At 43.2% G+C, this 16,514-nt stretch overlaps 1 protein-coding gene across 3 annotated transcripts in view; it reads right to left on the bottom strand.

Annotated features, from left to right (window-relative positions):
* The window catches only part of FGD5 (FYVE, RhoGEF and PH domain containing 5), a 141,972-nt gene that overhangs the window by 113,619 nt on the left and 11,839 nt on the right, over positions 1 to 16,514 (bottom strand). For all 3 annotated transcript variants that reach the window (XM_035106525.2, XM_035106523.2, XM_035106522.2), the window contains exon 2: positions 8,591 to 11,555. In XM_035106525.2, the coding sequence (XP_034962416.2) occupies positions 8,591 to 11,436 (2,846 nt within the window). In that variant the 5' untranslated portion in view covers positions 11,437 to 11,555. The remainder of the gene's footprint in view (positions 1 to 8,590; positions 11,556 to 16,514) is intronic.

The raw sequence follows: 16,514 nt of genomic DNA on the forward strand, positions 1-16,514 counted from the left end.
AAAACCTCAGTAGTGTTTTGCTCATCTACACTAGACAGGCTGGTGCTGCAATGAAGTATAACTACCCCTCCTTTTGCCACAATTCAGATATTAACAACCAAAGGACGACAGCACGCAAAACCACTTGAATGCAATGGAAGGACGACATTATCAGAATGCTCTGTAAACCCTTAATGAATGAGGTTTTTCCGAAAGTGAAGAAACTTAGGATGCCAATTTCAAAGTAAAGGGCTAGTGCGGAAACAACCACAGCATGCAGACCAGGACTTAACAGTACTATACAGCCACGGCAGGCGAGATCCTACAGCAACATGCATCAGATACTGCATTGTCAAGGGGAAATGTAATATATTCATTCTCTGCTTCTATTAACTCAATTTCCATTCCACTACATGGCCCATTTGAGCTCTCGGGGTGGCTAACCACAATAAACAGACAATAAAACAACAATAAAAACCAACAAAATAAAATACCAATTAAAAGAAGTGATGCCAAGATAATAGTAAGACAGATTTGCAGTCACAAATAGATAGTACTGAGCTGCGGAGAGTAAAGCTCAGACCTAAGGAAAGGCAAGATTGACATGCACCAGAAAGCTCTTTCACGAAAGCTTGAAAAGTGCACATACAATATACTCATAGCTGAAACCCCCTTGTGCTCCTAGAAAGAGGGTATTAATCTGGGCCCCATGTTTTTATGAATCATCTGCACCACACCTCTAGGTAGTTAAGGAGCCTGGTGGTAAAGATGGGGAAAGGGCAGACCCACTGAAATGAATGAATCCCAATGAGATATGCCCATTAATGTCATTGGGTCAACTGAGTAGGACAAACATTAGAATTAGTCCACCTTTTTGTGTGTTTGTTATACACTGTGTGAGTTATGAAGCAAATAATAATAATAATAATAATAATAATAATAATAATAATAATAAGATTTGTACCCTGCCCATCTGACTGGGTCTCCCCAACCACTCTAGGCAACTTCCAACAAAGATTAAAAATACATTAAAATGTCACACATTAAAAACTTCCCTAAACAGGGCTGCCTTCAGATGTCTTCTAAATGTCAGAAAATAGTTTATTTCCTTGACATCTGGTGGGAGGGCGTTCCACAGGGCGGGTGCCACTACCGAGAAGGCTCTCTGCCTGGTTCCCTGTAACTTGGCTTCTCGCAGCGAGTGAACCGCCAGAAGGCCCTTGGTGCTGGACCTCAGTGTCTGGGCAGAACAATGGAGGTGGAGACGCTCCTTCGGGTATACTGGGCTGAGGTCATTTAGGGCTTTAAAGGTCAGCACCAACACTTTGAATTGTGCTCGGAAACGTAGACAGCACATCTGGCACAGTGGTTAGAGCATTGGACTGAGACCTGGGAGACTGAGGCTCTAGTCTTCACTCAGCCATGATGGTCAGGGGCCTGTGGCTGTTTCTTAGCATAAGCCTACCTCACAGGGTTGTTGTGAGGTTATAAAGGGGAGTGTAAGACCCATGTCTGCCACTCTGAGCTTCTTGGAAAGAAAGTGGGATACAGACAACAGCTTTCAGTTTGTTTGTTTGTTTGTTTAACTTTGATCGCAATGATTGCCATTGCTGCGAATTAGTCCCTTGCAGAATAATTACAAGTCCTGAATTTCACCTTCTTCTTTTTTTACTTTGAAACCAATTAGCTTCTAGTGACAGCTGACAATCATCTCTGATTGTGCTGACAACTGTATAATAGGAGCCATAAACACAATTGGCTATTTGAAAACGTTAAAGCAGTGCAGTTTTCATCTTGTTAAAACTGCCCAGTGCTCTCATCTACCCAACATTTGGAACGGCCTCATTATCCTCAGAATACTGATCTGTTATACAATACTCTTAAACCTTTACCCACAGAAGAATCATCTCACCCCCTGCACCAGACTACTGGGAATTCAGTGCTAACTAGCACTATAGCTCCCAGAAAGTGTTGTCTTCTGTTTTGAAACAAAGGCGTCACTCCAGTTCAGAGGTTAGAGTTCCTGATGTATCCAAAACAACACCATTCATGGAGAACAGGGAGATATTGCTAACCACTATCAGCAGGTGGGGGCACCCCAAGGTTTACAGAAGCACAAGCAATATTTTCTGGGGGGGGGAATACATGGGTGGGAACCCGGCCCCAAACAGTACAGTACCAGGATGCATGCTCAATAGATGCAGAATGCAGAATACAGACTGCCAGGGGCAGGGCAGAAAATCAGGAGGGAGAAACAAGGGGATAAAATAACAAGAAAATTCTACATTGCAACATTTTGTTCAGGTTCCACATGTAAAGACTATAATCCATACAAGACTGTGTGACTTTTCAGAGACAATGGACAAAAACCTTCATCCATCACCACTGGAAAGAACCAAGAGCTGCCTGTACAAGGAACAAAAGGAAATGACCTTGTACTAAATCTGACAAATGCTCCATCTAGCTCAGTATTGTCTGCCCAAACTGGCAGCAGCTGCCCTGGATTTGAGGCAAGTCCTACCTGAAGACCCTCTCTCCTGAAATTCCCGACAGTGAGTCAGGTTACTACAATTGTCGTGGGAAGACCATTACAACAGAGGTATTTGTCTTTCTTTCTGAACACGCTGCTTCCCATAATGTTGGGATTTCACCAGGAAAATATAAAGTCTAGAACAGGGGTCCCCAGTCTACGGCCCGGGGGCCACATACGGCCCCTGAGGCTCTTTTATGCAGCCCCCGGGGACCCCCGCCACCCGCTCTTACCGGCGCAGCGCAGTGCAGTGCGGTTGCCGACGTCTGACCCAGAAAAGCGACGGAAATAGCTTGTGCGCACGCACAAGTGTCATTTCCGGTGCACTTCCGGGTCGGAGGAGGCTTCTGCACATGCGCACAAGCTATTTCCGGCGCTTTCCAGGTCGGGAGTATGCCAGAAATAGCGTTTGCGCATGCGCATGCACAGCCGCGCGCTCCCGCACCCTCCGGCCCACCATGCAATCGGCACGGCGGGCATCTGGCCCAAAGCTGGGTAAGTTTGGGGACCCCTGGTCTAGAATGACAGTCCAAAAACAAGAGGCGAAAGGCAATATGCTGCTAGGCCACATCATGCAGCAGAAAACTCATCACTGTGGGGCCCATAGGCCTTCTCCACATGACATGACTGACTACTTTTCACGGAAAGAACAACCTTAACGGCATTTCTAATGCTGCATTACCAAATTATATTTTAATTATTAATACTAGTTGGCTAAATTTTGGGTAACGCTGGTAACTGCCCTTCAGGGGACAATGTTTCCGTTCCTAAGCCCCACATCAGTAATTGAAAGGAAAGATTATCTCTTGCATGCTTTCATTACCGAGTTCTTTCGCTATCAATTTGATAGAATCTAATTAAAAAATATTAGCCGAGATATACCACACCCACCCGCGCAAAGGCCTTAATCGCCCCTTTCTTTTCTGAAGAAAAGAAATTAAAAACCGAAATCTTCTCTCTGGCCAGTTGTAATAAACCCCTGCAAACATGGGGGCTTCCGAGGCATCCAAATGGTGTTGTAATTTGATAGTGTTTTTTGAATTCTATTCATGAAACTCAATACAGAAAAAACCATTGCAATGAGGATTAGAGCTGGTGCAGTACAGTGGAAGGTAAGAGACTGAGGTGCAAATCAGGAAGTTCCCGGTTCAAATTTTGTCTCTAGTATGAACTCACTGGTTGAGGCAAACCTCTCTCTCCTAGTCTTCATTTCCCAATTATAATACTGCCTCACCCTCCAGGAGAGATGAAAATCCCACGAGAACTTCTGATGTGAATGCATTATATCAAAGAAAGTGTGTGCAGAAGTGAAAACAACGTACAAAATTTCTTGCAATATTAGGCATAATTGCATACAAAACTGGATATGTCTGGAAGTGTGAATGAAAATATGGGATGATGGGAGTTGTATTCCAGCAACATCTGGAGGGCCACCAGTTTCACACTGCAGCATTACAAAATATTGTAAGGTTTGCAACCCGATAATATAAAGTGCTATACAAAGTGAAGTGCTTTGAACACTTGAAAGCGCGATACAAATGTTAAGTATTAAATATATGTTTGCAGTCATGATTTCATTCCACATCCTGATATCTTAAGAATCCCTGAAACCCTACATTTCCCATCACTTATTACGAGAAGTGAACATTGGCTGGTGGCCACCATTTCAACACACACCCTGGATGAAATATGGGAGTGATACCACATGATCATGTATTATGTTAGTCCCAAAGAACCTCTAGTGGGGAGACTGTCCTGGACACCCAAACAATGTACTGTATGGTGGAACCTCGAGTTGCGAATGTAATCCACCCCAAAAGCACGTCCCCAGTACTGGTTTTCCCAGTAGTGATGTATGGAAGTGAGAGCTGGACCATAAAGAAGGCTGATCGCTGAAGAATTGATGCTTTTGAATTATGGTGCTGGAGGAGACTCTTGAGAGTCCCATGGACTGCAAGAAGATCAAACCTATCCATTCTGAAGGAAATCAGCCCTGAGTGCTCACTGGAAGGACAGATCCTGAAGCTGAGGCTCCAATACTTTGGCCACCTCATGAGAAGAGAAGACTCCCTGGAAAAGACCCTGATGTTGGGAAAGATTGAGGGCACAAGGAGAAGGGGACGACAGAGGACGAGATGGTTGGACTGTGTTTTTGAAGCTACCAACATGAGTTTGACCAAACTGTGGGAGGCAGTGGAAGACAGGAGTGCCTGGCGTGCTATGGTCCATGGGGTCACGAAGAGTCGGACACGACTAAATGACTAAACAACAACAACAACAACAACAACAACAACAACAACAACAACAACAACAACAACAACAACAACTCTAAGCATGACTAAGTCTGGACCCAACCCACAATGCTTTAATTGAAGCAGGGTTTTCCAGAACCATAGAGAAAATAATTGTCTCCTGTCTTCCTTTTACAAAATGGGTGGTTTCACCTAGTGCTTTTCCCCCCTAAAAAATATGTTTAGGGGTACTCTTATTTTCCTACTCATATTGAAATATTGCCCCTCAATGAGGCCAAACTTAGATTCACAAAATGTTTAGAGGTATGTTTTATCCTCCCAGAAAAAAGCACTGGTTTAATCTGTTATGTCTTTTTTAATTATTATAATAGCAGTTGTCAGTTTTTCCCAGAGTACCAGTGCTGGCATACATAGCAGCAGCCTTGAATACTGTGCTGAAACTTCCTGAACCAGTTTCGATTGGCTTCCCCTTAGCAGCCCTGTGCTTCCATAGGAAGTTCATAAATGTGTCACAGCCATTTGCTTTGTTCAATATTTTTAACTTTTATCTGTAAGGAACGCTCTGAAATTGCACTTCACTTGACAACAACAAGAACAAAACTGAGACTATCAGAGATAAACACCTACAGTATAAAGCCATGTGTCTGTGTTCAGCTATGAATGCATTTCTGTGACCATATACTGCTGCCCAACCAAGTCTACCAGGCTGATAATAATGACAAAACAGAATGATGCATCCATTGACAAGTGAATCTAACTAGTATGATTCTTAAGATTGTTCTTAAAGCCCTCAGAAAAACATGTTAAAATCTATGAAAAAAAAATTCAGGATTTGAATTTAACTCTTGAGGGCAAGACAGTTTCCACCCATATCCAAGGATAAACTATATGTGCACAATATATTCTATTACTACTTATTAATTTATTGAATTTGTATACTGCCCTGTAAGGGCGCTTGTTTGCTTCTCACGAGTACGGGGCTTCAAACTCCGTAGCTGGTTTTTTTACAGAGTTTTATTATATACATTCGTACATGACAGAGCTAAAAAGTCCATGACTGTCTAGTCCGAATCTGAATCTGAATCTGTAAGTGGTGTGCGTCTAGACTGGTACCAACAAAGGAACCTGGGAGCCCTCAGTTTCCACTTTTGCTCCCGACGTTTGTACCCCCTGCGCTCCTGGGATGAAGGGGCGGAGACGTTGCCTCCCCGCCCCCCCCGAACTGCTAAACTGTTGAGCAGGTTCTCTGGTCTCTGACACTTCCCGCTCCACAGCGCTCAGGTGCAACGCTTCTGACCTTCCCCACTGCTCCTGTGAGCCATCAACATCCCCTGAGCTCTCCTCCGCTGTGAGAGCCTCAGCGCCACCTTCGGGGCGATGCTCTGAACATAGCTGCCAAGTTTTCCCTTTTCTCGCGAGGAAGCCTATTCAGCATAAGGGAAAATCCCTTAAAATAAGGGATAACTTGGCAGCTATGGCTCTGAAGCAGCAGCATCTCGGAGCCCTTGCACTGTCCCACTGGGCTCCCTGCTGACCCCTGGTGGTCCCCTGGGATACCCTTCATCTGAAAATCTGAGAGCAGTTCACAGCATAAAAATACAAGAAAAAACACACAAAATGCATAATAAAAACAAAGCAATAACCCCCTTTCCACAAACACATTTAAAAGGATATAGGATCCTTCTGGCTGTTCCCTCACTGCGAGAAGCAAAGCTACAGGGAACCAGGCAGAGGGCCTTCTCGGTAGTAGCACCCGCCCTGTGGAACGCCCTCCCACCAGATGTCAAAAAGAAAAACAACTACCAGACTTTTAGAGGACACCTGAAGGCACCCCTGTTTAGGGAAGCTTTTAATCTTTAAGAAATTAGTGTATTTTAATATTTCTGTTGGAAGCCGCCCAGAGTGGCTGGGGAAACCCAGCCAGATGGGCGTGGTATAAATAATAAATTATTATTATTATTATTATTATTATTATTATTATTATTATTATTATTATTACTGGATCCTCCCAGAAAAAAACACTGGTTTAATCTGTTATGTCTTTTTTAATAATAATAATAATAATAATAATAATAATAATAATAATAGCAGTTGTCATGTCAGCCCTCTTTAGGGAAGTTTTTAATCTGTGATATTTTAATGTATTTAAATGTGTGTTGGAAGCCGCCCAGAGTGGTGGGGGGACCCGGCCAGATGGGCGGGGTATAAATAAATTATTATTATTATTATTATTATTATTATTATTGATGTTACATGGATGTGGAAACTGGCCCTCCTGATGCTGCTGGACTACAACTCCCATCATCCCTAAATATTTACCATGCTGGCGGGGGTTGATGGGAGTTGGAGTCCAACAACACATCAAGCAGTGCTTTTTTCTCAGGGGGCACTCAAGGGTATGCAGTACCGGGGCCTCTTTTTGTTGTTGCTAAAAAATGTGGCATTTGCTGTAACAACTTCATGGTGAGTGCCAGCACCTATTTTTCTAGAAAGAAAGCACTGACCACAAGGATCACCTGTTGCCCATCCTAGCTTTATTATGTCAGAGTATTTAAGCATTTGAGTTTAGCTCTGCATAGTTCAGCTGCTAAGTGAAGCAGTGACCCAATATTATGGGCAATGTACAACAAATGGTAAATAAAGTGAAAATCCCATTCATTTTCTAATAGAAATGTGTGTGCATGTGTCACTGACTGGTTGACTTGACTGCCACCAAATATAATGAGGAGTTTGGATAGCCCATAATAGCTAAGGAAATAGATGTTTCTTTCCCACATAGTTGTCCTTTCTTCTTTTTCTGCCTTGACTGGTATGGGGACAGATTTGCTTTCAAGTTGAGTTATAAACCTGTGAGGGGTTGTTAAGATGGAATGTCAAAGCAAAAGAAATCTTTGCTTTGATAAGATGAAACTAGTGAAATTAAAGGTTAGATCAAGATAGGGGGTCCCCCCCCTCTCCAAATGATCAGAAAGAAAAAAGCCTCACTGATGTCTCAAATCTCACATCCACAACATCGATCAATGACAGACTTTAGTAAAAATAGCGAACTTCACATAGTTTGTAATGGCTGAGTTTGAGGAAAGTCTACAGATTAATCCTTTAACTTTTGGGAACCAAAACTGACCCTTAAGAGGAGCAGACAAGAATGATGAGTGGCATAAAAGCAGGTAATGTAGAATCATAATTAATAATAATAATAATAATAATAATAATAATAATAATAATTTATTATTTATACCCCGTCCATCTGGCTGGGTTTCCCCAGCCACTCTGGGCGGCTTCCAACAGAAAAATAAAATATAATAATCGATTAAACATTAAAAGCATCCCTAAACAGAATGCAGTGTGGGAGCTAAGGAGGCAGGTAATGGATGAGCCACAAGCCCCACTGAAATGACGTCTAAATGAAACAAGCATTGGGAGAGAGAAAATGGTTTCAGGACTTTCCTGTGGGTTTCAGACATCTGGTTTACATATTAGTATGTGTTTAGTTGGTACATTTATGAACATCTATTTTATATATATATAAGACCTTTAAAAAACTCTTATAACACTAAGCTTTGGTTTTCCCAGTGCTTCCATATATGGGGATCAACGAACCAAGCATTTAGATTAGAGGACATTGAAACTTTCTAGTGACTCGCTTTTAAATATATATACTGTGCCTTTTAAAAATACTGTATTCTTCCCACTCTCTATAGAGAGCATTTCCTGAAAAAGGGAGATAAGCCCAGCAAAGTTGAGAATAAGCCTACAACTCCCAATACACAGGAAGCCTAGCTTCTCCGGTCAAGGCTAGCAGGCTTTACATAAATATGTGTTACAATACCTTTCAGTTTCCTGGCTGGTAGGTTGCTGCTTGTTGTTCTCAAAGGCTGTAAAACTGCTCATATCCACATAGCCATCATTCTCGTTTGCGGCAGATAACGCCCTGCTAGGATCTTCAAAAAATTCAGTAAAGGTCCCAGCCCTGGTTGGCCTTCGTGGGGGTATTTGTATGTTTTCATAATCAGAGTTCATAGCTGGGATGTTCTCATAGTCAGACGTATCAGCATTAGGAAATGAAATAGACCTGGGCTTAGTTAAAGGAAGGGGCATGAAAGGAGGTCTGGAGCGATCCTCAAAAGACTCCACCCGTGAGACACTCCTACTAAAGGTTTTGGGTGTCCCTTTTCTTTTGCCGTCCTTGTAGAAGAGAACAGTTGGAGACTCAGATGCCCTCAGCTTGCCGGTCCGTGATATTAGCTGAGGGGAGCTGCTCAAACTCCTCCTGTCGAGTTCCATGAGTCTGGAAGGCCCATGATAACTAGACTCCGAGGAGGACCTTGAAGAAGAAACATGAACATCCACATGGACTTTATTTTCCGTCTTCTTCTTGAACTTTAAGGTGAGGAACTTCTTGAAAGAGGACTTCTTTTTCTTGCAGTACTTATCGGGAGAGTCATTCTCAATTAAAAGTGAAGGCGAACTTTTCGTTATTGGCTTCTTGGTGATACAGGCTAGTTCAAAGGGAGGTGGAATATCCACAACTGAGGAAGGGGTGGAGACCCCACTGGATGGAAGGTGATTCCTCTGGGAAAAACTACCCGAGGAACCAATGACGCAAGGCAAAGTGAGGTCTTCTGTCCTGTTTATTCTATTGTAATCCAACATGGAGGTATCACTTTCTCTATATACAGAGACGGGGATATCTCTGCCTTCTACTGAAAAAGATCGAGGGTATAAAACAAAGCGCCTTGGCTTTGCAGGTAGGGCTCTATTCATATCCATGGGCTTTCCTTCTGAAAGAGAGAAGCTATGGCTTACATCTTCAGACATGGTGGAAGCAGTGGCTGAGGACTGCAGTTCAGTGTCTGGGCCTGTTTCTTCTGGAACTGTCTCTGGCACATACCCAGGCACTTTCCCAGAGAGGGACCTTGTTCTAGTAACAATGCTTTTCCGATCAATGGAGAGCAAGTGGTTTTCGCTGTCCATTCCCCCTCCCTCTCTGAAATCACATGAACTATCTTGGACACCAGCCTCCCCCATTTCTTTTCCAGCACAGAGGATTTCATTTGCTGAAGGCAAGCTGTCTCCCAGTACGTATGGGTCATCTAGGGAGTCACTGCTGATTTCTCCATCATTATCAGGAACAACCACCACTTCAGGGACGGCTGAAGTTCCATCAATCACATATTCACTGCCTGAGTCTATTTCCGTTTTTCCGGGGTGGCAAACGTCCAGTTCCCTTGTGGAGTGCCAAGTACCTTCAGCTGTACCTTCATCAGGTGTACTTGGGGCAGTATCTTCAACATTGCTGTGATCCACCACAAGCATTTGGTTGCCTGACTGTGTATCTTCCAAAGCACACTCACTTATGCTGTGATCTCCAGGTAGAACATCTGACTTGGATCTTTCTGCCAGCTGCGAGTCAGATTCGAGCTCATTAACTTCTTGAAGGCTGAAGGGCTGGTTATCACTGTTCATTTCAGTCCCTTCTAATGGCAAATCTTCTTCAGAAGAGTCAGGAGCATCCTCACTGCACTCTTTTTCAAAGGGAATGATCTGGCAGCTGTCGTCCATGGTCTCTATGTCTACCACTTCATCATTTTGTTCTTTGGAGTCTTCCCTTGTATCACATGCTGCCTCTGATGTTTTCCCCTCGCTCTTCATCTCAGTGGTTTGGTAGCCATCATCTGTATTTTCTTCCTGTTCTACGCTTGTTTCACATCCAGCCTCTGGGTCTAGTTCCTCCTCCTTTTCAGCACCGGCTTCATTTGTGGCCTCCCCCAAAGTCTCTTCAGGATCAGGACCAGCTTCATGTAGTTCTAATCCAGTATCTACGTCTTCAGAATCATTAGCAAGGGGATCGCTTAGGCTTGCACAAGCACCCTCTGCAAACTCTGTTTCTATATTTGAGGCTGATTCATCCACATCATCATCCATTGGGCCCATTTCTGCATCAGCATTAGACTGCTCCTCTTCTAAAATCTGAGATAGACCTTCCTCTCCGGGAGCCTCACAAATTGGTGACTGATCCTCTGAAGATGATGTTGGCGCCTCTAAATACTGTAAAATAATATCTTCACATATGACATCATTCAAAGCCTCATCTCCATTCAAAATCTTATTGTCCATATTATACTCATTATTATCCTTTAGCAGATGCAGTTCTTGCCGTGCTTCATCAGACTCATCTGCACAGTTCATCTTCTTGTTGGCATCAGTTTCACAATCCACCTTGTCATATCCACCCTCAGAAGCACCCTCCTTTTCAAGGGCTTCAGCGTTGCAAAGAGCTTGAGTTTCGGGTGGTTCAGTTTCATCGTTCTCCAATAAATTTATTTCAAGGTCACCGATGTCACTGCTGTGGGTACAGCCATCCTCTTCTTCATCTGCTTCCTCAGGAGTGTGCAAGATCTCGTTCTCTGCTGATTCCTGCTCATGTTCAAAGTCATAAACTTTATCAATCAATTCATCTTCAGGAATCACTATATATTCATCATCAGCTTTTGATCCTAAGAACTCTGTGTTGTTGCACTGATTTCCTTCATAAAGCTCTCCCTCCAGTTTTCCATTGGTACATTTGTTCAAGGTATTGTTGGCCTGAACACGGGATCGCTGTAGAATCGATGGATCGTTGTCAGCAGAGATTTTTGGCTTGGGAGCAATGGGTGGTTTTGGACCCCTAGACATAGAGTTTGAATTGTTAAGTGTGCCAGACCTTGATAGCGACGGAGGAAATTTGGAAGCAGCTATGGAAGCGAGATGACTGAGAATCTTTGGTTTTGGTGCTAATGGTGGCTTTGTAAGATCTGGAGAAGGAAGGAAGAACAGGAAAAGCTATATTAGCAACCTTCTATATATATTGAGTTGTTAATGCTACTTAAAATATGGAGATACAGAGTCGCTGATACATCAGTTTAGACTGGTGGAGAATAAATTGCCCACATCCCCCAAAGGGCATATGGTCGATCATTGTGGGAAACTGAACACTGGACAATATATCCAGCAGGGTTCTGCTTACATTCTTAACCTATGACCCATCCAAGCTGAATGCAATTGCCCAGCCATATACTGGGGTTTGCTACCTGCTTGGAAACCCCACCTTTGTTTGATAACAAAGCTGTATGGCATTCATTTGAATGAGTTACAAATTAGATAAGCCTAATAGTTCGCATATATAGGTATAGATATAGATATAGATCAGGGGTGGCCAACTCCCAAGAGACTGCGATCAACTTTCAGAATTAAAATCTGGCAATGATCTACCCCTGTTTTAAGGGGTTCAGCTCAAAGTTGTTCAGCTTTTCTGCGGGGGAGGAAATGGGGGGTTAAGGTGCAGGCTTTTGGGGGGAGGGGACTTCCGTTTTGGGGTTAAGGCAAGGGAAGTTGGGGTTAAGTCACTCACAAAAACATCACTATGAATGAAAACAGCCACACAGAGAGAGCCCCGTCTTCCCTTCCTGAGTTCAAACAACAATGTAGGCCAGGACAAGGGGGCGGGCAGGAGCCAGATTTACCGGCGCAGAGGAAAGGGAGCCAGAGATTGACTGTGATCTACCAAAACATCGCAGGGATCTACCAGTAGGTTGCAATCGACCTGTTGGACATCCCTGATATAGATGATATAGATCAGTGTTTCTCAACCAGTGTGCCTCCAGATGTTTTGGGACTACAACTCCCATCATTCCTGACCACTGGTCTTGCTAGCTAGGGATGGTGGGAGTTGTAGTCGCAAAACATCTGGAGGCACACTGGTTGAGAAACACTGATATAGATATAGGTATAGGTATAGATATATAGATATAGATATAGAGACTGAATGTGGCAATAAAACTATGACAGCAGCATTCCCTGGATAACAATGACCTGTTTTATACACAGCACTAAACTGTGGTTTGTTTGATGATCTGAACCCTATCCAGTCTTAACTATGGTTCACATGCTGCCAACAAATCCGCCAGAGAGGTTAAAAGCAACAAAAAGGGCTTTTATGGGTATGTCCGTAGCAAAAGGAAAAACAAGGAAACAGTGGGGTCACTCAGAGGAGAAGATGGTGAAACGCAATCAGGGGACAGAGAAAGGGCAGAACTCCTCAATGCCTTCTTTGCCTCAGTCTTCTCCAAGAAAGAAAACAATGCCCGACCTGAAGAATATGGAGCAGATGATTCAGCAGAGGAAACACAGCCCAGAATAAGTAAGGAGGTAGTACAAGAATACTTGGCTAGTTTAGATGTATTCAAGTCTCCAGGGCCAGATGAACTACATCCAAGAGTATTAAAAGAACTGGCAGAGGTGATTTCAGAACCACTGGCAATAATCTTTGAAAATTCCTGGAGAACAGGTGAAGTTCCAGCAGACTGGAGGAGGGCAAATGTTGTCCCTATTTTCAAAAAGGGGAAAAGAGAGGACCCAAACAATTACCGCCCAGTCAGCCTGACATCAATACCAGGAAAGATTCTAGAGCAGATCATTAAGCAAACAGTCTGTGAGCACCTAGAAAGAAACTCTGTGATCACTAAAAGTCAGCATGGGTTCCTGAAAAATAAGTCATGTCAGACTAATCTGATCTCATTTTTTGACAGAATTACAAGCCTGGTAGATGAAGGGAACGCTGTGGATGTAGCCTATCTTGATTTCAGCAAGGCCTTTGACAAGGTGCCCCATGATATTCTTGTAAAGAAGCTGGTAAAATGTGGGCTAGACAATGCTACCATTCAGTGGATTTGTAACTGGCTTACTGACCAAACCCAAAGGGTGCTCATCAATGGCTCCTCCTCATCCTGGAGAGTAGTGACTAGTGGGGTGCCACAGGGTTCTGTCTTGGGCCCAGTCTTGTTCAACATCTTTATCAATGACTTGGATGATGGGCTTGAGGGCATCCTGAGCAAGTTTGCAGATGACACCAAATTGGGAGGGGTGGCTAACACCCCAGAGGACAGGATCACACTTCAGAATGACCTTAACAGATTAGACAACTGGGCCAAAGCAAACAAGATGAATTTTAACAAGGAGAAATGTAAAGTACTACACTTGGGCAAAAAAAAATGAAAGGCACAAATACAGGATGGGAGACACCTGGCTTGAGAGCAGTACATGTGAAAAGGATCTAGGAGTCTTGGTAGACCACAAACTTGACATGAGTCAGCAGTGTGATGCAGCAGCTAAAAAAGCCAATGCAATTCTGGGCTGCATCAATAGGAGTATAGCATCTAGATCAAGGGAAGTAATAGTACCACTGTATTCTGCTCTGGTCAGACCTCACCTGAAGTACTGTGTCCAGTTCTGGGCACCACAGTTCAAGAAGGATACTGACAAGCTGGAACGTGTCCAGAAGAGGGCAACCAAAATGGTCAAAGGCCTGGAAACAATGCCTTATGAGGAACGGCTTAGGGAGCTGGGTATGTTTAGCCTGGAGAAGAGAAGGTTAAGGGGTGATATGATAACCATGTTCAAATATATAAAAGGATGTCATATGGAGGAGGGAGAAAGGTTGTTTTCTGCTGCTCCAGAGAAGCGGACACAGAGCAATGGATTCAAACTACAAGAAAGAAAATTCCACCTAAACATTAGGAAGAACTTCCTGACAGTAATAGCTGTTCGGCAGTGGAATTTGCTGCCAAGGAGTGTGGTGGAGTCTCCTTCTTTGGAGGTCTTTAAGCAGAGGCTTGACAGCCATCTGTCAGGAATGCTTTGATGGTGTTTCCTGCTTGGCAGGGGGTTGGACTGGATGGCCCTTGTGGTCTCTTCCAACTCTATGATTCTATGATTCTATGATTCTATGAAATCATGACCTGAAGCCATAGTGGGCTGTTGGCTTACAAATCTTGTTTGTTTTAACTGTGGTTTATGCAAATGCAGCAACCTTTCATAACCATGACTCCCAACCCTCATCACAGACAATCCGTAAGCTACAGAGGCATATAGTACATAAGAGCATGGGGGGGGGGGGCAAGCCTTTGCAAAACAAGCCGTGGCTTATTTGGCTGTCCATGGGAATTGTGGTTAGCTCATGATTTGTTAAACAAACCATGGCTTTGTGTTCCATGAGAACCATGCCTGTAAGATTACCCTGTTGGCAAGGTTATTTTTACAGATATCTTTAAACAATGAACACACTTATTTTTAATTAACTGATGAACCAAAACTCTTACTTCCACTGACTACCATAGCAAACAAATCCAAAGATATTCCAGTGGCAAGTCAGTCAATAAAGAATAATTGTCAATAACATCTGGGCGTGGTCCATTCCCGTTTTAAGTTTCATTAAAGAACTGCTCTCCCACTGAAAGTGATGGGACTTAAAAGTGATTGGCTTTGGCTAAATGAAGTTCCTCCTAATGTCTATGAAGTGGGCAATATTTGTGATCAAGACATGGGGCTGGAAATGGTGTCAACACAAGTTCACCTTCCCCAAATAATTCCTTCCGTTGTTTTGCTTCTTCTAAAGAGCAACACAATAAAGGGTAAGTCTCCTTGGCAAGCAGCTATCTTTTGCTTTAAAGTTACTGATGGTGCTCACAAAAGCTTTATGATGGATAGTCTTGGCGGCTATTGACTCTGTTTTAGTTGCAGAAGAGGAGGGAATAGTAACTTTCTTTGCTACACCCCAGATCAGGATATCACAACAAGGCTTGTTTGCTTTCTGCCAGCTTGAGATATACAAGAGAATTGCTGCTGTTCCTGAACCTTGTTTATTATCCCAAATCACAATTTGGTGTGGGTTTCCCTTGCATTGCCGTAATGCCACATAAACAAAAATCCCATTCATGCCGGCTTTTGATTGTTCAAACACACTTGGGGAGTCACTCCATTAAACCCTCCATCCCATCAACTCAGTTAAATACAACTACACTGTCATTATAACAACATCTTAAGAGATTTGCATGCTGGGGGGGGGAGGAATGAAGAAAGGGTTACATAAAGGGGAAATAATCTCTCCCAACTTGTCCAAAACATTTTGCTTGCTTTCTGAGGCTGCTAGTTCTCCTTGACTATCCCTTAAAAAAACAAAACACTTTCATTAAACAATATAGATTATGGGAAGAGTTTTTAGGAAAAGGTTTTCCCCAAGCTATCTAAAACAAGGCAACCATCTCCTTGCCAAAAAGATGCCTCATTGATGATAACAGCCATGGATCCCCCATGAATTTGTCTAGAACTTTTATGATCTCAGTAGCTGGATTACAATGCATTTATCCATTACTGTTTCTCTTTTCAATTTACGGATGTATAGATGAAGTCGCCAATACGTAGGTGGGCACTGCTGTCTAAGAAAGAGATCCGTGAACTGGAATGCATCCAGAGGGGTGTGTCAAAGATAGTTAGAAACCTAGGAACTAAGTCCTACAAGGAGAAAAGGTGTAAGGAGTTGGAAAGTATGCTGAACCTGGAGAAGAGACAGGGCAGGTGGTAACCCTTCAGGTTTTTAAAGATGGCTATGTAGTAGATGGAGCAATTTCTACACAACAGCCGTGTTTTAATAGCCGAAGGACTCTCAGCCGCCTCTCCTCCATCTTCTCCAGATGGAGTGAATTTGTCCTCAGCTGATTTGGGTCCTACTTTACGAAGCAACAAGGTTCAAGTGACAAGAAAGGAGATTTTGGCCATATGGTTGACAGTGGCCTTGCCTTCACTAGAAGATTTTAGACAGAGGCAGGATGCCCAGCAACCAGGGATGATGTCAGAGTAGGTTTCCTGCATCAGCAAGAAGGATGGGTTAGATTACATTTGAGGTCCCTTCCATTTCTACTATTTTAATTACCAAATAG

The sequence above is a fragment of the Zootoca vivipara genome, chromosome 2, assembly GCF_963506605.1.
Source record: "Zootoca vivipara chromosome 2, rZooViv1.1, whole genome shotgun sequence".
NCBI lineage: Eukaryota > Metazoa > Chordata > Lepidosauria > Squamata > Lacertidae > Zootoca > Zootoca vivipara.